This window comes from Quercus suber, unplaced genomic scaffold, assembly GCF_002906115.3.
Source record: "Quercus suber isolate HL8 unplaced genomic scaffold, Cork oak 2.0 scaffold_563, whole genome shotgun sequence".
NCBI classification, from domain to species: Eukaryota; Viridiplantae; Streptophyta; class Magnoliopsida; order Fagales; family Fagaceae; genus Quercus; species Quercus suber.
The window spans coordinates 80,209-104,787 of record NW_027070008.1 but is presented as its reverse complement, the minus strand read 5'-3'; the positions used below and the strand labels follow the sequence as shown (position 1 = coordinate 104,787).

General features: G+C 38.4%; 3 protein-coding genes across 20 annotated transcripts in view; 2 read left to right on the top strand and 1 right to left on the bottom strand.

The window, feature by feature from the left end:
- The window catches only part of LOC112011712 (uncharacterized), a 33,703-nt gene extending 10,843 nt beyond the window's left edge, over positions 1 to 22,860 (top strand). For 17 of the 18 annotated variants that reach the window (XM_065764473.1, XM_065764471.1, XM_065764470.1 and 14 more), the window contains one exon: positions 3,410 to 3,767. The gene's annotated coding sequence lies outside the window, so the exon portion shown is untranslated. Of the gene's footprint in view, positions 1 to 3,409; positions 3,768 to 6,646; positions 6,727 to 7,530; positions 7,814 to 22,485 lie in introns of those variants that run through there. The other variant, XM_065764474.1, reaches the window with a different exon arrangement.
- Positions 2,233 to 2,943, top strand: LOC136063704 (uncharacterized). Its single transcript, XM_065764457.1, has one exon. It carries the CDS (start codon positions 2,233 to 2,235, stop codon positions 2,941 to 2,943), a length of 711 nt encoding a protein of 236 aa, XP_065620529.1.
- LOC112004064 (uncharacterized) lies at positions 10,703 to 11,599 on the bottom strand. Its single transcript, XM_024036289.1, has one exon. The coding sequence runs from the start codon at positions 11,597 to 11,599 to the stop codon at positions 10,703 to 10,705; it is 897 nt and encodes a 298-aa protein (XP_023892057.1).
- Positions 22,861 to 24,579: the final 1,719 nt, after the last annotated feature.

Genomic DNA, 24,579 nt, shown 5'->3' with positions numbered 1-24,579 from the left:
ACTGTTGAAATAATTAAGGTGGAAGTTTTATTTTGGGTTTGAAACAGTCTGATCTATGCAGATATTCTTTGACTCTAATTTTCCCCCCCTAATAATAAAGCAACATTTTTGCATGTGTAAATTTTAGGTTATTTATAAGTTTGATATGACTAGGAGGTTTAAAATTTTAGAACTTTTACCCTAGTCTATTCATAATTTTTCTTGGAGTCAAAGTGGTATGTAGTTAGTTTTGAGGATAAATTATGAGGGATAAGAATTAAATTAGTGTTTGTAGCACCCTTCATCAGCTCAGTGAGTAAACTTAGGGATGATTAACACATTTTCTAAATTAGTGTTTGGATGGTTAACACATTTTCCAGGTTTCATTATTTCAAAGGATTTTATATTGATGTGTCCATTTTGACCTTTAGAGGGATCATAAAATAATTAGTCAAAGAATCAAAAGAATTGAGTGTAGACAGTATAGGAAGAGAGTGCCTTCCAGTTTTCTTTTCTTCTATTTATTTTCATGTCTCTTTCTTGGGGGAAAAAAGTGTGAGGAAATTCTGGGAATTGCTCATTCAATTCAGTGACACTACATTAGTTATTTAGACATTCAAAGATAGAAAAATGCTAAAGCTACTACCAATTTTCCACAAAAGCTTACAATTGAAATGGCAATGAATATGTTTGGTGTTACATTAATAACATAATAAATTCCTAAATTGCTTAGTTGTTTGTTTAAAAGTTGGCACATCAATTTGTAAGGACTCTATAATGAAATTTGTAACAATTGTAAGATCACTCTGAGGGATACATTATTAGTGGGGAGCTTGTACAAGATCACTCTGAGGGATACATCACTCCACAGCCTATTAGCTTGGTGGGGAGCTTGTACAAGATTTTGTCTAAGGTTTTGGCAAATCGCTTGAAGACGGTTTTAGACCAACTGATCTCTGAGTCCCAGAATAGTTTTGTGGGAGGTAGACAAATTCTTGACTCAGTTCTCATTGCTAATGAGTGTGTTGATAGCCGTGTTAAGAGTAAGACTCCAGGGGTCATTTGTAAGCTTGATATCGAGAAAGCTTATGACCACGTAAACTGGGAGGCTTTATTAGATCTCTTGAAGAGAATGGGCTTTGGGGAGAAGTGGTGTAGATGGATCCGGACTTGTATCTCAACCGTTCATTTCTCTATTTTGGTTAATGGAACTCCAGCTGACTTCTTTAAGAGCACGAGGGGTTTGAGACAAGGGGACCCGCTTTCTCCTATGTTGTTTTTGGTTATTATGGAGGTTTTAAGCAGAATGCTGAAAAGAGTTGAAGGTGCTGGTTTGATTAGGGGTTTTAAGGCAGATGGTAGACGGGGTGAAGGGGAATGTGTCTCTCATCTTCTGTTTGCGGATGACACTATCCTTTTTTGCGATGCGGAAGAGGAGAGATCCTTCACATTCGGATGCTTCTCCTCTGTTTTCAGGCTGTGACAGGTTTGAAGGTTAATGTCCTAAAAAGCGAGATGGTTCCTATAGGAGAGGTCAATAATGTGCATGTCTTGGCAGAGATTCTGGGTTGTAGGATTGGGACTTTGCCTATGACCTATCTGGGTATGCCGCTAGGGGCTCCTCATAAGTCTCCCTCTATTTGGAATCCTATTTTGGAGAAAATTAAGCGAAAGCTGGCTGGGTGGAAGAAGCTGTATCTGTCGAAAGGTGGAAGATTGACGTTACTTAAGAGTACGCTATCTAGCCTTCCTACTTATTATTTGTCTCTTTTTACCATTCCATCGCATGTGGCGAAGAAGATTGAGAAGATGCAAAGGGACTTCTTGTGGGGGGATTCGAAGGCTCACTTGGTGGGGTGGGATAAGGTTTGTGCTCCTAAGGCGAACGGTGGTCTGGGTGTTAGGAAAATAACCACTTTCAACAAAGCCTTACTAGGAAAATGGTTATGGCGGTTTGGGTTGAGGAGACTCGTCTTTGGAGGAGGGTTGTAGTTTCGAAGTTTGGGGAAGAGTGGGGGGTTGGTCTTCTAAGCTGGGCAGGGGTGCCTATGGGTGCGGTTTATGGAGAAGTATTCGAAAAGGTTGGGAGGCGTTTAGTAAATGCATTCAATTTGAAGTAGGGGTGGGGGATAGAGTGAAGTTTTGGACGATAGGTGGTGTGGGGACTTACCACTCCATCGATCCTTCCCTTTAGTGTATGGGATTGCTTCTAATAGAGAGGCATCGGTGGCCTTGTCTCTCGAAAGGTTGGGGATGGAGGCTCAGAGAAGCTGGAATGTTCGCTTATTAAGGGATCCTAATGATTGGGAGATGGGTGAGGTGGATGAATTCCTCCGTACCTTAGGTTCTAATTTGCCTCGTTCTGAGCTTGGAGACCGTATGAGGTGGATGTTGACAAAGAAGGGGGTTTTTGATATTCGCTCTTTCTACAACAAGCTTCGTTGTCCTTTGCCTATTATCTTTCCTTGGAAAGGTATTTGGAAGGTTAAGGCTCCTCCGCGCGTCTCTTTCTTTGTTTGGACTGCGACTTGGGAGAAGATTCGTACAGGAGACATTCTGAGGCGTAGAGGAGTGGCTTTTGTTGACCGGTGCATTATGTGTCGTAGTAATGGGGAGACAGTGAATCATCTACTTCTTCATTGTGAAAAAGCTTATTTGCTGTGGAGCTTGGTTTTTAGAACCTTTGGGATCTCATGGGTTTTGCCAAGATCGGTTGCAGATACGCTTTTTGGTTGGTGGAATTGGTTTGGAAAGCATTCTTCTAGCATTTGGAATTTAGCTCCTTTGTGCCTTATGTGGTGTATCTGGAGGGAGCGGAATTGGAGAACTTTTGAGGATACGGATAAATCCAATAATCAGTTGCTCGCTTTCTTTAGTGGTTCTCTTTTTGATTGGTCTAGGGCTTGGGGAATCACCTCTAGTGACTCTCTCCCTTTGTTCCTTAATTCTCTGCTTAGTACTTAGTTCTTATGTTGGCTTTTGTTTGTTTTGTTGTATTTTCTTGTTGTTTGTTTCCTTCTCTGTAATCCTTGCTCTACCTTTTGTTTTTCATGAGGTAGCTCTTTGAATATACATCTTCTTACTTATCAAAAAAAAAAATACATTATTAGTGGGTAGCAGGAGTTAACCCACATTATTTAGTTCAAATCTCCCCTTCACCCTCAGCCTGGTACCAAACATATCAAAAAAAAAAATATATATATATATATATCTAATCCAATATTAATAGCTTTTTCTTCTGTAAATCTTCAAACGTTAATGAGCCATGGTCTTTCATCTCTTAGGGCATTCATTTATAAGTAAGCATTTATAATCACAAGTAGATTGTTTGCTTCCCACCAAGAGAGTTTTCTAAAATAAGGGAAAATGTTATCACATGCTGGTATAAATTAATTTTTTTGTAGTCTGAATCTTTTATATCCTTTTGTAGGGAACTTCATATGAAGTTGTTGATTGCTCCCACGGTAAACAACTCTGGGAACTATGTAAAGAGAAGTATGAACCGCTATGGCTTAAAGGGGGAAACCGCTGTGATTTGGAGCTCAGATTGAGCACAAGATTCTTTCTTCAATATCTGTGCTTAATTTTGGTAGAACCTTACTTTAGCCACTTATAGTAAAGAATTAAGAAATCATTTTTGTAACTGAACATGCATTTGAATAGAAACTAAAAATGTTCATGTATAATTTCTCAGCAAAATCTCAAAATTAGCATTCTTTTTGTCCACTAACATACAGCTAATAATTTGGTTTATAAACAATATGTTGTGTGTAGTTTTTTGGTTGGTATGTATGTCATGTGTTAAAACAATGCATATATGTTTAGACTTCAATAAGATTTTTTTTTTTTTTTCCTTTTTTAGTTAGTATGGTTTAGTAGGAGTTGTGAAATTGAATTAACCATCTATTGAATGGATAGGGTATGGAGAATATGTCTTAAATTAATGAGGCTGAGAAAATTTGTGTCCTAAAGTAGCTTAAACAAAACATAGTTTCTTATCAAACTTTGTGGTCTACATGCATTTATAATTTTTTTTTTTTTTTGGTTTTAGTTTCTTATAAAGCTTCTAAGATACATTTACTTTGTGCAGTATATAAATGTTGGGGTTGAACGAATCTACAAAGGTCAATATTCATTCCCCACGAAAGTGACATGACAGGCAAAAAAAAGTAGGGAAAAAAAATTTGGCTAATTGGAAGGTAGCAGGAACAAATGAAACGAGTGCAAACAGTGTTTTATTTATTTATTTATTTATTTTTGGCTAAATGCTAGCAGAGTGTAGTTGTGATCAAAAGTTGAAGAGCTCTCATAGCTCAATAACCAAACTCCTTCAAAACTTGATTTAGGCACTAGAGAAACAGTTAATCTCACTCAAAAAAAGCCTATATATATCACCACAGGTTAGAAAATATTGGAATGTTCAGTGTTCACAAGAAACCATGTTGTTTTATATGTTCCTATTTCGAACTCAAGAAACCAAAGAACTAATAGAATTCTAGGAAGTAATAAGCTATTTATCTTGCAAGTTTGAATCCTTAGCGCTCGAATCTCACGAACAGTGTTGCATGTTTGAATTTCTTTGTGTGATGATGCATCATCATCATCATCATTATTATGCAATTATAGAAGGAAGAGATGGGAAGATGTGATCTTAATCTCCAGCCCAACCCAAAATGAGAAGGAATGTTAGTTCCATCTTATTGCCTTTTAGGTTACAATTGAAATCCGAGATGAATTTGTATGTTATACTATCCTTTTTAATCCAAGTTGAGGAAGAGATCAGCCGATCATGACACTTTAAAAGAACATTTGTCCCTTTAGTATGTGGTAGAAGTGTATTTAAATATTATTTAAAAAAAATTATTTCTAATAAATTTTAATAAAAAAGGTTCCCGCACATAGTGCGGGTTAAAAGCTAGTTTTAATAAAGTTTGAGTATCAAAATAATATTTTACTCTTTTTTTTTAAAGTATTTTTAAAATTATTACAGCGAATTAATTTCGACCTAACAAACCCAGGCAGACCACAAACAAGTTTTCGGCCGGGTCATTGAAATGTGAAACAAGAAATAAATTGAGAGGTCAAAGATATAGTCGACATTACCAACCTAAAGTCAACACAATAGACATATTCTATAACACCAGGACATAGGCACGCCACCATAAAGTCGTAACGGAAAGCGCACACTCTTTGTTTCCCTTGCAATCCATTTCAGAGTTCAGCTCACTGAACCAAAAAGATTGCTTTTTGGATTCACTGATTCATTTCACAATGGCTTTTCTATTCAACAAATTCCAAGAGATCTCTCTCTTTCTTTCTCTCTTTGTGGCTTTAATTTTACACTTCTACTGAAAATACTATTCTTCATTTCTCAATAGTGAAAATGGGTTTTAGTTTGACACTTCTACTGAAAATACTGTTCTCCATTTCTCAATAGTCGTTGTATTGGAGGTAACACATATAGAGGTTCAGATTATTTTACGACAAGAAAGTGCTAGATAGTGATCAATTCTCATTTTAGTATTTGGATGGCATTTTGCTGGCTAACAAATACATGGATATGTGGGAAAAAAAGGGGATCAATATCTCTAGAAGTACAAGGATGTCCTCCAAGCTGGACTTATGCCCTCCAGTTTAATCTCCTTATGTGGTAAGAACTAATCGGTGTTCTTTTAATTATATGGTTAATGTTCCAAACTTTTTCCTGAATATATTCCCCCATAACATCAAATCAACCCTTGTCGCATCAGAGGTTGGATGAGAGGGCTTCAACTGGGTGCCTATTCCGTAATACACAACTGTCAAATATGTTTGATTGTGACAAAAGTCATTACAATTGCGCATATAAGCAGGACCCCATATCACAGTCTCTATAGTGGAATCAAATTAGAATGTTTCTACACCTAGATTTGATTGCAAGACTATCAGTTTTTGCTTAATGTACTGGAGTATATGTACTTGTTGAGCTTGGATAAATTTCGTATTACATGAAAACATTAAAATCCAGAAATCTGTATCGTTATCTTCTGCTGAGTTGCTTGTCCAACAATTGTTAAATTCCTTAGGTTTCCTTTCATGGCAACACTGCTTTGCGTTGTCTGCTGCACTTAGTTTGATATACATGATCATGTATTGCCACTCTCTTCTGCATTTTGTGGTGCAGGGGCTCTTGACATTTCCATTATCTGACACTTTCATTTTATTTTTCTTGTTGGCCTTGCTGTCTTCAATAATTATTGAACTGCTCCTCCTTGCAATATTTAATAAGTTGCTTTTTTTCATGGTTAGTTTTTTTTTTTTTTTATCAAATTGTCAACAGTGAACCGTTTTTACTTATGCCACTATTAACATAGCTAAGCAATGCCCTTTTCGGCCTACATGTAGAAAAAAACATGAAGTTAGAATGAAATTTATGGTTTTTTAATTTTAATAATAAAACTTATGAATTTGTGAAGAGAATAAAAGAGAAAGGTTTATATGTGCAACACATTTTTTCTTTACCATAACTGCATTATTTGGGTTTTTAGTACCTATCTTCTGTTTAGGTACAGAAAGAGTCTTATTTAATTATTACAAAATTTCCACATTTCGTTCTGATTACTTAAGAGCTTGTGGGTGTGTTCTAGTTTTTCCATTAAAGTAACAATTACTAATGATTTTTCTGCAGATCTTTGAATTGTGCTGAACTCTTTGAAAGACTAATGGACCTCATTGTTTATAAGCTTGATGGTGAAATACTTCACCAAGGTATATGTTTAGATGGTGAAGCTGATGTTGGTACTGACATACCCTTCTAGCCTGGTGTAACTTTGAGTGTGTTTGGATGAGCTTATTTTGAATAAATTTGAGTATGTTCACAAAGTAAAATTGAATAAATTTTCATGAGTGTGTTTGGATGAGCTTATTTTGACTACCTTACTTTGTTAAAAAATAAGCTATAGAACAGTACAACTATTCTTAGAAAAAGTGAGGCATTAAAAAGATTTACATAAGGTGATGGTGAAAAGAAGCTGATATTTCTAAGCCAAAACAAACAGAACCTTAGTGTATAACATTCATAGAGGCATCTACTAATTTTTAGTTCTTTAGGTTTATATGACCACTAATTAATTTATATTTTGAGCCTATTTTGGGTTTTCAAGTTTCTAAAAATCAACCCAAAAGTTGATCCTAATTATTGCCTGACTTCCATCCAAGTTTTAGCTTCTTTGATCTTGTGTATCTACATCAAGTACTTTAACAAAGCTAAAATTTCTTTTAACTTGTTGATAGATCAAGCCAAGAGTGAACTTTTAAATCATGTCTTGCATTTTGTGTAGATGCACAAGATCAAAGAAGCTAAAACTTGGATGGAAGTCAGGAAAACATTAAAATCAAGTTATATCAAGTTTTGAAATTCTACTATTATTTGAATTTTATCACCAAGCAAATAATACAACTTTTGTTTGTTCCCTACTTTGCCACTTAGCTTCATGTGAATTTATGCTACCTTTGTTGCTCAGGGTACAACTTCATTGGGTGAGCTTTAATCAAAATTTTGACTCATGACAGACTTGAACATCCAGCTACAATGGTTTGGGATGGAATGCTGATGAGGCAGATGCAGAGGAGATCATAGAATGGCTAGTAAAGCCTCTCTTGCTAATCAACAAAGCCAAGTCCAAGAAAACGTCCATGCTCAGATTAAAAGTTTCTCCATGTCTATGGATGACATTCTTATTCCTGATACTAAAAGGATGGGTGATGCACATGAATTGCCTCCACAACCAACAGCTGCTCCTCGTTGGAGTGGCCTTAGTTTTGCTGTTGAATGGCCAACCTGCTGACCGTCCTGGTAAGGTTCTATTTGTAATTTGGAAACTTTTTCCAATGTTTTTTTTTTTTTTTTTTTTAAGTAATGGAACTTTTATTAAAAAACAAAAAACAGCCAACCCGAGTACATTGGGAATGTACTATGGGGGCCTAAATCAAAAACCTAGATTACAACGATCAAGTAAAACAGGAAGGGAAGAAAAAGAAGAATGACAAAAGATCACACTCCAATCAAGGAGAGTGTGTAAAAAAAAAGACTTAATCTCTAACATAGAGCGCTCACATCCCTCAAAACTTCTAGCATTTCTTTCACGCCAAATACACCATAACAAGCAATGAGGCACAATTCTCCACAACTCTATATTTCTATGTCGTCCAAACATACCCTGTCAAGACTCAAACAACTCAATAACCTTCTGAGGCATAACCCAATGAATTCCAAACAAACAAAACACCAATGACCACAACTCACAAGCAATGGGGCAATGAAGAAGAAGATAATCCACTGACTCCCCACAATTCTTACACATATAGCACCAATCAAGAACTAGCACACGTCGTTTGTGAAGGTTATCTGTTGTTAAAATCTTACCTAAGGAAGCAGACCATGAAAAGAAAGCTACCCTTGGAGGAACCTTCGATTGCCATATCATTCTCCAAGGGAAGGAGAAGAGGGTAGGAGGGTAGAAAGAAAGATAGAATCCTCTAACCTCAAAACCTCTACTCCTTGCTGGCTTCCAACAAACCTAATCCGAACCCAATCCTTGGACTGTTGAAGAGTAGACCAAATCCATAAACAAATCAAAGGATTCTTGTTCCCAATCTTGTGGAGGACGACGAAATTTAGCATCCCAATGAATCCTCCCACCAGACCAACACATAACCTCCGCTACTGAAGAATCTTTTCTCCTACTAATACAATAAAGTTCCGGGAAAGCCTCTTGGAGAGTACAATCTCCACACCACACATGTTTCCAAAACTTCACTCTAGTACCATCCCCCACATCATACAAAAGGAGTTTAGAAAAACTCATCTAGCCACTCCTAATATGTCTCCACAGGCTAACACCGTAAGCACTGGTCACCTTTTTCGTGCACCAACCACCCCAATCATTCCCATATTTCACCTCAACAACCCTCCTCCATAGAGCATCGGTCTCCATGCCATACCTCCATAACCATTTTCCTAACAAGGTAGAATTGAAACTCCTCAATCTTCTAATACCTAACCCTCTAACCTGCAGCGGCTTACAAACCTGAGCCCATTTGACTAAATGTAATTTAGATTCAACACTTATACCACTCCACAAAAAATCTCGTTGTAACTTCTCCATACGGTTTTCCACCTTCCCTGGTAAAGGCAGAAGGGAAAGATAGTATGTAGGTAAGGAGGAAAGAGTACTTTTAATAAGAGTTACCTTACCCCCCTTAGATAGATACAACCTCTTCCATCTTGCTAATCTTCTTTCCATCTTCTCCAAAATAGGATTTCAAATTGACACCTCCTTAAATTTAGCTCCTAATGGTAGCCCCAAATATCTCAATGGAAGAGAGGATTGCCTACAACCCAACATCTCCACCAGAACATCCATATTGTGCACCACACCAATAGGAACCAACTCAGATTTCCCCAAGTTAATCCTTAAACCTGAGACCTCCTCAAATCTAGCCAGAATTGCTCTCAAACTAGCTATTTGCGTAGGATCAGCATCACAAAAAATAAGAGTATCATCAGCAAATAAAAGATGAGACACCATCACTGAGTTACCAGCCGAATTACCTACAGAGAAGCCTGAGAACTGACTAGTAGTAGCAGCGACATCCAACATACGACTCAAACCCTCCATAACAATATCAAATAGCAACGGAGACAGGGGATCCCCATGCCGAATCCCCCTAGAACTACCAAAGAAATCAGAAGGACTACCATTGATCAAAATGGAGAATTTAACAGTTGAGATGCAACACATTATTCATTTTCTCCATTTCTCTGAAAACCCACAACGCTGAAGCATATACATTAAAAAAACCCCAACTCACATGGTCATATGCCTTCTCCACATCTAACTTACACAACACTCCTGGAACACCGGACTTCAGTCTACTATCAATACATTCTGAAGCAATTAAAAAAGAGTCTAATATCTGTCTACCTTTCACAAATGCATTCTGAGAATCTGAAATAAGCCCGTGAGCCACCCTTTGAAGACGATTGGCTAACACCTTAGAATTAATTTTATAAATCCCACCAACTAAGCTAATAGGCCGAAAATCCTTAATCTCCACAGCATCCACCTTTTTGGGAATAAGAGCAAGGAAGGAAGCATTAAGGTTCTTCTCAAATATAGCCTGAGTATGAAAGTTTTGAAATACAGCCATAATTTCAGCCTTCAAAATACACCAGCAAGATTGAAAGAATGCCATAGAAAAGCCATCCGGGCCAGGAGCCTTATCACCCTTAAAATCACTAATCACCCCAAACACCTCTTCCTCATCAAATGGCCTATCTAGCCAAAGTGCATCTTCCTCCGAGATACAACAGAACTCTATATTATCTAATAAAGGTCTATGAGCCATAGTTTCAGCATAAAGTTGCCTATAAAAATGAGAAATACAACTTGCTATAGCCTCCGGATCTGAAGACAATACTCCATCCACCATAAGCCTATCAATGGAATTAAATCTTCTATGAGAGTTAGCTATATGATGAAAGAATCTGGTATTCTTGTCTCCTTCTCTAATACAAAGGACTCTAGACTTCTGCCTCCAACAGATTTCCTCCATCAAAGTAACTTTTTCTAATTCACCTCAAACTCTCTCCAACTCTAGCCTTTCCTCCTCCAATAAAGATTGACTATCCTCAATCATTTCTAAATCACTAAGTTTTTTCCACAATTTTCTCACCTGATCTTCAATATTTCCAAAGCTCCACATTCCATTTTTTCAAATCATTTTTCAAGAGTTTCAATTTATTGGCCAAAACAAAAATCGGAGCTTCTAGGACATTATAAGATTCCCACCAAGATCGCACCCTCTCTACAAAACCCTCATCTTTAAGCCACATATTCTCAAATCTAAACGACCTCCTACCTCTCTGAAAGGAACCACCGTCAAGAACAATCGGGAAGTGATCAGATAACAGCCTAGGTAAGCGTTGTTGAGAGACAGATGGAAACTTATCCTCCCAATCTACAGAAAACAAAAATCTGTCCAGCCTAGCCTTCGAAGCAACTTCACGAGAATTATCCCAAGTGAAAGATCCCCCTTGAAGCGAAATATCTATGAGACCTTGCCCAGAAATAAAATTGGAGAACTCTCGCATAGCAGCAGTAAAAGAGGTAGAACCATAGCGCTCGGAAGGGAATCTTACCACATTAAAGTCACCACCCACACACCATGGAACATTCCACCAACTGATCAAACCAAATAATTCCTCCCATAAGAACCTTTTATCTCTCAAAGAATTAGGACCATATACGCCAGTAAACGCCCAGACAAACTGATCAGACACACGTGTAAATCTACAAGAAACTGAAAATCGCCCTACAGCTTCCTCCACTTTATTCGCAACCCGTGTATCCCACATCAGTAGCACCCCTCCAGAAGCTCCACAAGAGCCTAGATAAGACCAATCAACATGTTGACCCCTCCACAAACTGCGAATCACAGCTCTAGTTATCAACTCCATTTTAGTTTCTTGAAGACAAATAACATCTGGCCCCCAATTTCTAACCAAATTACGAACCCAAAGCCTTTTATCCCTATCATTTAGCCTTCTAACATTCCAAGAAATAATCTTCAAATTCATTGATGAACCACCACAGCCCGCTCCTTACTTACATTCCTTGATTTCGTTGAACCAACCTCAACATTCATAGAAGACAATAAATTTTTCAACGCCTGCTGACCTTTTTGCCCCGACTTGCCTTGCTTCCTTTGATCATCTACTGTCTGAAGCTTTTTATTCCTTTTCCTGGCCTCTATAGCTAGCAACAATTCTGTAATTTGCTCCTCAAAACCTTCCAAAGAAGTGCCCACTGATTTTCTAAAAGCCTTAATCCGGTTTGTTACCCATTGTGGTAAATGATTACTATCAACCGACTCCTTACACTCAATCCCCAACTCAGAACTACACTCCAACTCCAAGGGAACTTCTGTGGCCAAAGGTACTACAACTAAAGGCTTGCCATTACACTCCCAAGTCATCAACCTCTCATCAAAATCCCACATCTCCTCCTCTGCCTCAGTAACAATAGACAAAGAATCTACTAACCCATCACAGTCCTCTGCCCAGCTAACCATCTGACCTTCATTGATAAAAGAATCATTATCTATTACAGTCTCTACATCCGTGACTGAGCAATCTGACACACTCTCTGGAGATCGATATAAAGATAGAGGAATCACTATTTGCCGACCATCCCGCAATTGTAGCATCCACTCTTTGGAGTTACCCCATGATTTATCCAAATCACTGACCAATTCCCTAATAGTGGGACAAGAATTAACTACCACCTTAAAATCAGAAGTCTCAGGCACCGTCGCCCTTACCTCCGGTCCCAAAGATTCATCATTCTCATCCTTCATCGCCACCGAACAGGACGACTTCTTCTCTAGATTTTCTATCGGGTCCCCAGATGACAGCACCGTCACCTCCGCCTGCTCCAAAGAAGCATATATCGGTGCTGAAAGTGGCGAACTCAGCTCGCATGTCTCCTGGACCACTTCCGCTATCAATATCGGCAAGGTGGGAAAGTGGGTAAGCCAGCTCGGACTCACCTGATCAATAAACCCACTCCCACCTAGGACTTCCGGTGCCAACAAAGAAGAATTCGAGCCCCCATTAACCATCGGAGCCATCTCCGGCCTCCTAGGTGGTAAAGAAACACACACAGAGCTCACAGGGTATACCTGAGAACTCGCACCATTCAAGTTTGAGCTAAGGTCAGAGGAACGTGACTCTAAATTACCTTCCTCAACATTTGGGTCCTTAATGACTGGGCTGGGTTTATTTTAGGAATGCTTGGAATAATCACCTGCCTCAAAAATAAATGGGCTTGTCGAAAATGGGCCTAAATAACTCTTAAATTTACCCAACCAAGGTGCATGGGCTTCTGAAGGCACATGGTCCATTCCCTTAAACTCATCTTGGGAAGAATTGGCCCCACGTGCTACCCACTTGACAGCTTGCTTATTCCCCCTATAACATTGCGAAGATACCCGCCTTTTTCCAAATTCATTAACTTCCACAGTCAAACCTTTCCCTAACCAAATAGACCTCCTAAATTGTCGCTCCCAACCAAAATCAACGTCTTTCAAATTCAAATTATTCAAAGGAAATCTGAATTTATTTTGTTCCGGATTTTTCTCCTTAATCTTAGTCTCTCCATTAACAGCATGGTCACTCCCCTTCACGCCGCCCACAACAATCGGTTTAGCGTTATCTGCCGGAACTTCAAAAGCCACCACCTGATTCCAAGATTCGTCTCTCGGAGGCGGCAATGTGCTCTCCACTGCTTGAATCTTCTCCTCCTCTCTAATGGAGGGTTGCTGCGAATGCTTCCTTACTTGTATAGGCGCTTTTACCGTTTCAACAAAGGACCGAGAAGGGTGAATCTTTGAACCCAACTTATGCTTGTACGGTAAAGCTTTTGTACCACCCAACGCATAATGAGAAGGTTCTAACATTCTCCTTAATTCAATCCCAAAGGCCCTCCAACCTTGTTGTGCTTTGCCTACCGGGATAATGATAGATCTTCTCAAACCACCTACTTTGAGCTCTGTTACTAACAAATATAGACCAAACGAGTTAGAACCCCGTTGCACTATGTAGGCAGTGTATCCTTCCCTAAACGTGAAGAAGTGTTTGGGGTTAACCCCAATCACTGTGTGTTCCAAACTATGCATTAACCATCATGCTGCATTCTTACCTATAAAAACTGATTGCATGAAATACTTCCCTCGTTCAAAAATCTTAAGGGAGAAAAAGTTCCCCCCTTCCTCAACCACCAACTGAAACAACTTCGATTCAATGAAAAAATTGCGAAATCCACCCATATCGATCCAAAACAGAAGTAAAAGTAACCACAAAACAATATTTCTCCACTCAAGAATTAAAATACATTGCCTTCCATGACATCTGTTTTAAAAATAAAAATAAAAAACTACCTCTATGTATGTAGCAATATACTATTATATAACTTATGGTATTACCAGATGTGACACAAGTAGGTAAGGTGCGATCTCAAAGTTAAATTCTTTAGAAGATGGCAACAAAAGAATGGTTGAAAACATAGGTAAACATAATGAAACTCAAATGAGCTTGAAGTTGTGTGACTGTGGCATGAGATGTTTAGGATCTTAGAATTCTCTTGTGACTCATCCTTTCTATGTTTGAAGTAGTGGGATTATCTTGATTCGAGGGAAAGATCTTTTGATTTGTTCTGTTGATTACCTTAACTTCTTTACTAGTTTCCTTGAACAAACTTAGTTATTTAAAAAGTTTAAATTTATTCAAGTAGAGTTAATGTTAACATCCAATCACTTTTGAACTAAAGTATTGCCAAAAGAAATCTACAATTGGGCAGCAAAGTGTGGGAAATGGGATGGTTGCCTTCGAGGGTGGGGGAGGGGAGGGGAAGATTTCTTGGGGATACTCAAGTTGATTTTATGGAAGGCATATTCAAGGAAAACTATTTCTTGGTGTTAGGACATATATGTTTTAACTTGTTTAAGAACATATGTCACTTAGTTATGCAAATTGGCTAATCCTTTGACAAAACGCACTTTGCTTGTAATTGGGTAGTTCTAGGTGTTTTTAATACTTCAAGAAACAATGTTTCAAGGTCAAGTGTTGAAGTTATCAAGTCTGTCCAAGAGAAAGCAAGTTGAAGTGCAGAATTTTTAAAGCTCGACACCTCTCGATAGCTACCTCGACACCTGCTATCTGTCGAGATTTAAAAAGTCAGATTTCCAATATGATTTTCTTGGGATCCGTGAATATGTTTTTGGGCTTTCTTTTCTTCTAACCCTAAACATATAAAAGGATTATTTTAAGAGCCGTTTTGGGTGACACAAGTTGCATTATCATTGAGCAATCTCTGTTTAAGCAAATTGTGATCAACAGACGAAGTTCTTGACCTAGTTCATCTTCCATCAAAAAGTTGCTGTGTATTTGCACCATAGGGTTTTGTAACCAAGTATCTTCCTGCTATTCATCAGAAAGGATGATCTGAAGAACTTTACAGCCAACCATTCTTCATCAGTTGGTGTTCTGAAGTCGCGTACTTGGATCCGCGCATTGGTTAGTCACGTACTTGGGAGCCGTGCATCAAAGGTGGAGACTGTCACTACAGATCAAGTCCAATTGGGTATTGGGGTAAGGGTTCAACTGTAGGTTGGTAAGGTACTTGGGATTCCTTTACTTGTAACCGCTTGATTTGATAATAGTGGAGTTTCGGGAGTGGTGACCTGAAAATCACCCGGTGGGGTTTTTGCCATTAGGGTTTTCCCCATTCGTAAACAAATCACCGTGTTATTTATTTTCCGCTGCATATTTAGTTATTGGTGATTTGTTTGTGCTTCCATAAAATTGCATGATTAATTGATTAATTAATTACTTGGCTAAATTAATTAATTAGGGTTAATCACAAGGGGTCATTCAGATTGTGACCTATCAAGTGGTATCAGAGCAGGCACACTCTGATTAGGGTTTAATCTTTGCTGTGTTGATCCATTGACCCCTGTTTGTCATGGATAGAGGACAATCTTTAATTATACCTCCTTTATTTGATGGCACTAACTATGCATACTGGAAAGTACGCATGAGAGCTTTCTTGCAGTCTTTAGATGAAAAGGTGTGGCAAGCTGTAGAGATTGGCTGGACTAAGCCAACAGAAGATCCGGCCGATTGGGATGATACTAAGATCAAGGCGGCTAACTTCAACAGCAGAGCGTTAAATGCCCTATTTAGCGCAGTCACAAATGAGGAGTTCAAAAAGATATCCTCAACTGAAACTGCTAAGGAGGCTTGGACCATCCTCCAGACTACCTATGAAGGCACAAAGGCTGTCAAAGACTCAAAGCTTCAGAGGCTCACTACAAGCTTTGAAGAAATTAAGATGGAGGAGGATGAGTCATTTGATGAGTTCTATGCCAAGCTCAAGGACATAGTGAACTCAGCCTTCAATCTTGGGGAAACCATCCCTGAACCCAAGATTGTAAGGAAGGTGCTCAGATCTCTACCTGAGAGATTCCATGCCAAGATTACGGCGATAGAAGAATCAAAGGACATTGACAAGATTCCTTTGACTGAGCTGGTAGGAAACTTGCAAACCTATGAGATAGGATTATCTAGGATTGGCAAGTCAAGTAAAGGTAAAAGCATGGCCTTGAAGGCAAAGAACAGTGATACAGATGAGTCTTCCGATGATGAAGATTCTAAGATGAAGTCCTACATCACTCGGCAGTTCAAGAAGTTTATGAAGAATGCCAATGGAAGGAGCTTCGACAAGGACCGTAGGCAGTTCAGTTCTTCTCAGTCTAAAAGCCAAGACAAAGGGAAGAAGGATGCTAAGGATGGAAGTCAGTACACTGTTCCTGCAGGACCAAAGTGCTTTGGATGTCATGGGTTCGGACACATGAAACATGAGTGTCCTACATATCTCAAGAGCATTGGGAAAAGCAAGGCACTTGCTGCAACTCTAAGTGACACTGAGCCTGAAGATGATTCCGACAATGAGGATGACGGAATCTTAAATGCCTTCACTGCCACAGTCAATCCTACTGAAGGGATTGTTGAAGAAGTGGATGAAGAAGAAGAACTGGTGGAGTCAAAATTTGAGAAAATGGATGATCAAGATGATATCCATTCAGCCTATGAGAAGCTTTACAAGCTCTCTGAAAAGCATGAGAAATTATACAGGCTGGCCACCAAGAAGCTCAGTGATGTGGAACTTGATCGTGAAGAGTTGTCCACAAAGTTTGATGAGGCGAATCAAACTATTGGAGCACTGAGATTTGAAAACACCTTTTTGGCTGAGAAGACCAAGAAGCTTGAAGCAGAGCTGTTTCAAGTCAGAGCTCAACTAGAGAGGACTTCAAGTGCAAAGCTTGATGAGATGCTTAGCAATCAGAAATCTGCTTCGGATCGAACTGGTTTGGGGTATGGTATTTCTTTCTCAAATACTGCTTCTACTAGCAATACTGTTTTTGTTCCTCCTGCTAATAATACTGAAATTGAGAATACTGATGTCAAAATTGAATTAGCTAGTGAGAACTTAGACAAGGGTAAATCTATCTTAGGAGCACCCCCTAAGCAAGATAAGAAAGATGCTAAAAACCCTAGGGCTAAGAAGGCTAACTCTCAAAAGCCTAAACAAAAGAAGCAGCATCTCTGTCATCATTGTGGAGCTGCCGGTCATACTAGACCAAATTGCTATAAGTGGTTAGCCACTCAACAGAGCAATGGCATGATAGCATCTGGAAGCCACAATCAGCTTCAATCCTCTCTTGCTCCTCTTGGAGATCTTCTAAAAGCCCTCATGTTCCTTTCAAACTTGAACGGGTTAAATTCTTCCCCCTCATCGCCGGTTCAAGGATTTAATCAAAGGAAAGGCTCTTCCAAGGTGTGGAAGAAAAAGGACTTCAAGTGATTTCATCACCTTCTTCTTTCTTTTTGTTTTTCTGTGTCTTGCATTCCTTGTGTGTTTTGTTTTTCTGCTGAGTCAGTCTAGTTTTTGCATTATTTTGTTTAACATGTTTTGTGTATTTACTTTCAGTTTGTTTATGGTTTTTTAAAAAAAAAAAAAAAATTGAAAAATCAGAAAAATACAAAAACAGTGTGTGTTTTGTGTACTTTGGTACTTGTGTACCTTGGATGGCCAATGAAACAAAGTTTTCTAAACTTTGTATCTCTTGTAGCTTAGATGAGCATCTCTATGCACAACTAAGCAAGTGAGCTTTGTGGCTCTTGTTTGTGATGAGTAAGATTAGGTTATCTCTTAAAACTTAACACTCATATCACTCTTTTTGACGGGTAGGACTAGAAAATCCTAAGAGAAAGGCATAAATAACCATCTCACCACTGTTGCCCGCCAATCATAATATGACACCTGTATGCTTCGGCATAGCAAAAGTGCAGTGTCAAAGACATTCGTATGCTTCGGCATAGCAAAAGTGCGATGTCAAATGCTTAACATCTTGGGTATTTCTTTTCTCTCTTTTATATACCCATGTATGATATGCTAAAATAAAAGAAAACATGCAAAGAAAATAAAAAGCAAAAAGATTAAAAATGCTTTAAATATGGTTGCAAGCGTGTATTCTAGGAGATGTGGGAGTTATAGGATGTACCTCGAAGGTGATAGTCCCCATCAAACAGTTATGATTGTGTGTGAGTTAAAAGTTATTTTCTCATATCTCAGATCGTCATAACATCTATACACATATGCAATCTTGCGATGTTTTTCACACACAACACGCAATATTCTTTGCTACTTTTGATACATGTGCAGGTACAATGTGATTTGGCCATCACAAAGGTTTTACATGTGCTAATGTATGCTCACTAAACTGTCATAACTTGTTTTTGAAATATAAAATTGGTTAGACTTGTTTAGTGTGTGTGTGTGTTTTGCATGATCCTTGTGCTTATTTTCTTGTTGAGAGATGTTTTTGAGAGGTTTATATGTTGAGTGGATCTTTGGTTGAGATGTGTGTTGGATTGCATTCATGTCTGTGTTTTTCCTTTCTCGAAAAACTGGTTTTTACTGCTGGCTCGACACCTCCCTCGACACCTCCTCGATACCTGTCATCTGTCGAGCTTCTCAAGTTGTTTCTTATCGCAATCTCGACACCTCTTCGACACCTGATGGATCGATCGAGAAAGTCTCTGTCCCCTCGATAGATTCTCGACACCTGATGGATCGATCGAGATTCACTTATGCTGTTTGAGTCTTCTTTCTCGACACCTGTCTCGATACCTTGTGGATCGATCGAGATTTCTTCTGTCCTCTCGACAGCTTCTCGATACCTTGTCGATCGATCGAGCTTCTTGATTCTGCATTTGGCCTTGATCCTCGATACCTCTCGATACCTGCATCTGTCGAAGGCATTTTCCTCGATACCTTCCTCGACAGCTTCCTCGATACCTCTCGACACCTCAGCTGTCGAGAATTACTGAGGTGCCTATTTAAGAGCTGTTCGCGATTTTTCACTCATTTCTCTCGATCTCACTCGATCTGTCCGTGGTTTTTCATCTTCCAGACTTGATTTTCTCACTCAATCTTCAACCCCACTTGGATCTTGCTCATTCCTTGCTTCAATCTCTTGGTAAGATCACTTTTCCCCTTCTTTTTCATGCATTTCATGTTTGAAAACCTAGTTTTTGGGATTTTTCATAAAAATTTGGGGTTTTTCAAAATTGTTGAGTTTTTCTTCAAATTTTGGGTTGGGTTTGCACTTAGATGATTTCAAAATGTCATACATTGCATTTCATTTGCATTATAATGATATTTACATGCATTTAGATGTGTGCTTTATGTTTGTGTGCTGCTAGGATTGGATTGGGCTGAGCCCATTATTTTTTTTCCTTTGCATGTCACATGCTCATGCATTCCCATGCATACGTACTTGTTGTTCAACATATTTGATATATTTGAACTGTGTTGGGACTTTTCTGATTGTCTCCCTCTCTATCTTTTTCTCATTCTTTTACGTTAGTCGTGTCTATGGCACCCAAACGTAAATCTACTCCTGCTCGGAACCCTCTGCGTTCTGGAGCTTCTACTTCTTCAGATACTACTCCCTTTAACATTCGGTTCCGTGATGGAGATGCTCATAAGGCATTTTCGGAGAACTTTTCTAAACGAGGTGTTCATTCGGAACGCCAAGTTATTCTGGCGGACTTCGCCGATACTGACCTTCCCTCTGTCATTAACAGTAGGGGATGGGGGTCACTGTGTGACATCCCGGTCACTTGCCCTCTCGTGCTGATACAGGAGTTCTACTCCAACATGCACGGGATTGATCTTTCAGTACCTCATTTTGTTACTCGCGTTCGAGGTATGCGCATTCCTGTCACACCGCAACTTGTTGCGGATGTGCTTAGAGTACCTAGGATAGAGTTTCCAGATTACCCCTCTTGTGAGCGTCTGAGGACTGTGTCCAAAGATGAGCTCATCTCTGCTTTTTGTGAGCGCCCTGCTGATTGGGGTGAGCATCAGTTCACATCATGTAGGCCTTTTGCTAAAGGTCCTAGATTCATTAACATGGTGATGACTTTTGTTCTCCATCCTCTTTCTCACTATAACTCTATCACAGAGCCTCGTGCTCGATTTTTGCTTTCTTTGCTTGAGCATCTTACCATAGACTTCCCTTCTCACTTCATCCAATCTATCATAGAGGTCTATCTTGATTCGGCGTCCCGTGATAAGCTCATCTTTCCTTCTGCTATCACGCGGATTCTACGCCATTTTTCCGTTCCCTTTCCTGTGTCCGACCACTTCACACACATATCTGCCATAGATGCCGCTACCGTAAAATGTAGTGAGGCGCAGTTCAGGTCGAGACAGCCAGGTGCCACTCCTCCCTCCCGTTCAGCGCCATCCAGATTCGCTCCATCTACATCTGCTCCTTCTTCCTCTTCGAGCGATGTATCCCTTGGTGATATTATGGCGCAGCTGTAGCGCATGGACACTCGTCTTGATACACTCTCTGCTGAGTTGTATCAGGTGAATGTTCGTGTGGGTCGTATTGCACGACGGCAGGCGATCATGGGTGGATTTGCTCCAGAGGCTACTCCTTCACCATCTACTCCAGCAGCGTCAGATTCTGAGGATGATGATGATGATGATGATGGGGATGCTAGCTCTGCCGATGAGATGTCTACATGACACTCTACCCTTTGTCACTCGTGACAAAAAGGGGGAGTAGTTTTGGGCTATGAGAGTAGTCATCTTAGGGGGAGAGTTAGTATAGGACATTTTTGATAGGGGGAGTGTTGTCATATTTTTGAGGGATGTAGTGAGGCTATATGTATTTTTTTCTTATCTCTTAGATACATTGGTCTTGTATATGAGGTCCTTTGACCATTTTTACATACATTGTACTTATCTTATCTCTTATATATGTTGATGTATGTTTCTTTCACCTCTCTCTTCATGTGTTGTTTCTTTTCTATCTTTATACACATGTTCTTTATACTTGTATGCAATCTATTTATTTCTGTTTCACACAAGATGCCTTGATGAGTTTTGTTTAAAGTGTTTCAGAAATACAGGTTGTCAAAGTCTACTTATCATAAGCTCTCTTCTTGCAAAGTTTTTCAAGAGTTTGTGTTAGGATAGATTTTATTGTATTCAACAAGTGAATATGAGTTGAGTGATTTATGACTTCTCTCATATGCTCATTTGTTTGTTGTGGTTTTGTCACGGATTGCCAAAGGGGGAGATTGTTAGGACATATATGTTTTAACTTGTTTAAGAACATATGTCACTTAGTTATGTAAATTGGCTAATCCTTTGACAAAACGCACTCTGCTTGTAATTGGGTAGTTCTAGGTGTTTTTAATACTTCAAGAAACAATGTTTCAAGGTCAAGTGTTGAAGTCATCAAGTCTGTCCAAGAGAAAGCAAGTTGAAGTGCAAAATTTATAAAGCTCGACCCTTCTCGACAGCTACCTCGACACCTGCTATCTGTCGAGATTTAAAAAGTCAGATTTCCAATCTGATTTTCTTGGGATCCGTGAATATGTTTTTGGGCCTTCTTTTCTTCTAACCCTAAACATATAAAAGGATTATTTTAAGAGCCGTTTTGGGTGACACAAGTTGCATTATCATTGAGTAATCTCTGTTTAAGCAAATTGTGATCAACAGACGAAGTTCTTGACCTAGTTCATCTTCCATCAAGAAGTTGCTATGTATTTGCACCATAGGGTTTTGTAACCAAGCATCTTCCTACTATTCATCAGAAAGGATGATCTGAAGAACTTTGCAGCCAACCATTCTTCCTCAGTTGGTGTTCTGAAGTCGCGTACTTGGATCCGCGCATTGGTTAGTCACGTACTTGGGAGCCGTGCATCAAAGGTGGAGACTGTCACTACAGATCAAGTCCAATTGGGTATTGGGGTAAGGGTTCAACTGTAGGTTGGTAAGGTACTTGGGATTCCTTTACTTGTAACCGCTTGATTTGATAATAGTGGAGTTTCAGGAGTGGTGACCTGAAAATCACCCGGTGGGGCTTTTGCCATTAGGGTTTTCCCCATTCGTAAACAAATCACCGTGTTATTTATTTTCCGCTGCATACTTAGTTGATTGGTGATTTGTTTGTGCTTCCATAAAATTGCATGATTAATTGATTAATTAATTACTTGGCTAAATTAATTAATTAGGATTAATCACAAGGGGTCATTCATATTGTGACCTATCACTTGGGCATACTTAAATTGATTTTATGCTAGGCAATGCTGAAGATGACTCTAAAAATTCGAGCTTCTATATAGGTATGGGAGTTGGATCTACTTCGAATATATGATTTAATTCATAGCTAATATGATAGTCATTTGGATTTTATTTCACAAATATAGATTATCTTTAAATTCAGTCTATATTTGTAGTTAGCCCATTGCGCTTGAAATAAAGTTCATTTATAAATTCAGACTTTGTTTTAATGTTTGAAACCTTTTTTGATAGGTAGATAGTGGAGGGGAGGATGGGTTTCAACTACGGATGGATTACTATAAAGAATACCATTATTACTATGCTACTATTTGACTTTGTTTAGAGATATTTGAAGTGGACAAAGAGGGAACTCATGGGAATACCCTCAATAGAACCAAAGTTGTACTATGACAGTAGAAATTGTTTCTCATATGCGTAATGCATCAAATAGGTGGTGTAGAGTACCCTTTTTTTTTTTCAAGTACAATGCGTAGCATAATTTCTCACCTCATGTTGTAGGCTTTAATTCCATTGGAGGATTTACTTATTGAATATCAAAGAGGTGGGCTTGACATGAATTCTTATAATTTTGACATGGCGTTATTTGAATTGAAGTTAAGCTTGATGCCTAGATAGTCATGCTGCTAATACTCACATCACTATATTATTGAATATTGCAATTTGGTGACACTGGTTCGTGCACTGTTTACAAAAGAAAACTTCTTGATCTTATTTCATTATGATTTTATCATAAAATATTCATGACCAAAATGAAACAGATTATGATTCCTGTGTAGGAACTATTTATCTATATAGTGCTAGTCACTTAAAGAAAAAACAAAATTTTTGGTCAATACACTATAATCGCAAACATATGAGTAATAATGTTGTCAACTGAGTAAACTCAAAAGTTTATGACATGGTCACTTTTGCATATTTGAGTGATAAATAGTTTATTAGCTTGAAAGGTATATTAAATCCACCTTTTTTTATATTCCAGTCCCTTAAAAATTAAAAGTCAAATGATTTGGTTAAATGAACATTCAAAATGTGACATGGTTATTTTTTCTCCTATTCGGTTAAATAACCTAGCTATTAGGCTGAAAAATATACTGACTCCACCTTTTTTGTTTTTATTTACCAATCTCATAGATTCAATTTAAATTATCATTTCTTGTTTCCCAAAAAAAAAAAAAAAATTTAAATGATCATTTCTTTACCATTCAAGGATACAGATCATTTTTGTTTATGGAGAGTAAATTATACATGCCATCTTGTGGAGAAATTATTATGTCCATTAAGAGAACTACTGACATGGTCCTCCCAACTAATGAGATAATGTCATTTATGCAAATGTGTGAGTGAGCTTCCTAATCAGCATAATGAATAAAAAATAAAAATTACCAGGTGATTTTACATGTGCATAAATAATGACATTTTATTGGTTGGGAGGTTAGGGAAGACCACGTTAGCAATCCACCGGTGGATCTAACAATTTCTCCATCTTGTGGTATACCCATAAAACATGGAGCTATCTTGTGCTTTATTTGTGAATTTACCTTTCATGATTTGCTTTGCAAACCATTTTTGCTAACTTTAATGTAATTTTATGATGTTTGACAAGTGCAAATATCACATATTTATATGTTATTTTTACAATCTAGTCACTAGTTGAAACATGTACGATTGGGTTAGAAGTCCCATACATGCACGCCTAGATGATAGATGGATTTTAGGACTGGATCTTGGCGAAGGAAGGAGTTTTGATAGAAAAGTATCCCGACATGGTCATAGGTGATAGATTGAAGCTGTGCTGGGTATTTTTGAACACATCCAATACAAGGAGCAACTCCCCTAGTCCGTTTACATGACAAACACTTAGCCAATTTGAATGTTAATGCTTTCATTGTTTCATATGGGGTGTTAATTCGGGTTAGCACGTCGTGTCAAGGTAGGGGTATTCGATTAAATAACTCAATTAGAACTCAACTCATTTAATAATCGTGTCATGACCCTTCAATTCCAAAAGAAGTGCTTACTCTTCAGCCCAAATCAAAATAACATAGTTCATAAAAAATATAACATTTATCTAAGAATAAGTTTTTTGGTGAGGTTTAGTCAATAGAGCGAGCCAATAAGCCCAATCTAGAGCGCTCATTTTTTTAATTTGAATTTGAATTTGAATTTATATTAAAATACAATCTTGAACGTGTTAATTACAAATTGACATTCTTTTCACTTTGGTCTATTTGGTCCAATTCAGTCTACTTTGGTCCAATTAGGTCCATTCAGTCTACTTCAGTTCATTTGGTTCACTTTGGCCTATTTTGGTCCAATTCAGTCCATTCGG

Bases quoted from the DNA above. Each gene is read 5' to 3' on its own strand.
- LOC136063704 (XM_065764457.1), top strand. From the start codon at position 2,233: ATGGAGGCTCAGAGAAGCTGGAATGTTCGCTTATTAAGGGATCCTAAT.
- LOC112004064 (XM_024036289.1), bottom strand. From the start codon at position 11,599: ATGAATTTGAAGATTATTTCTTGGAATGTTAGAAGGCTAAATGATAGG.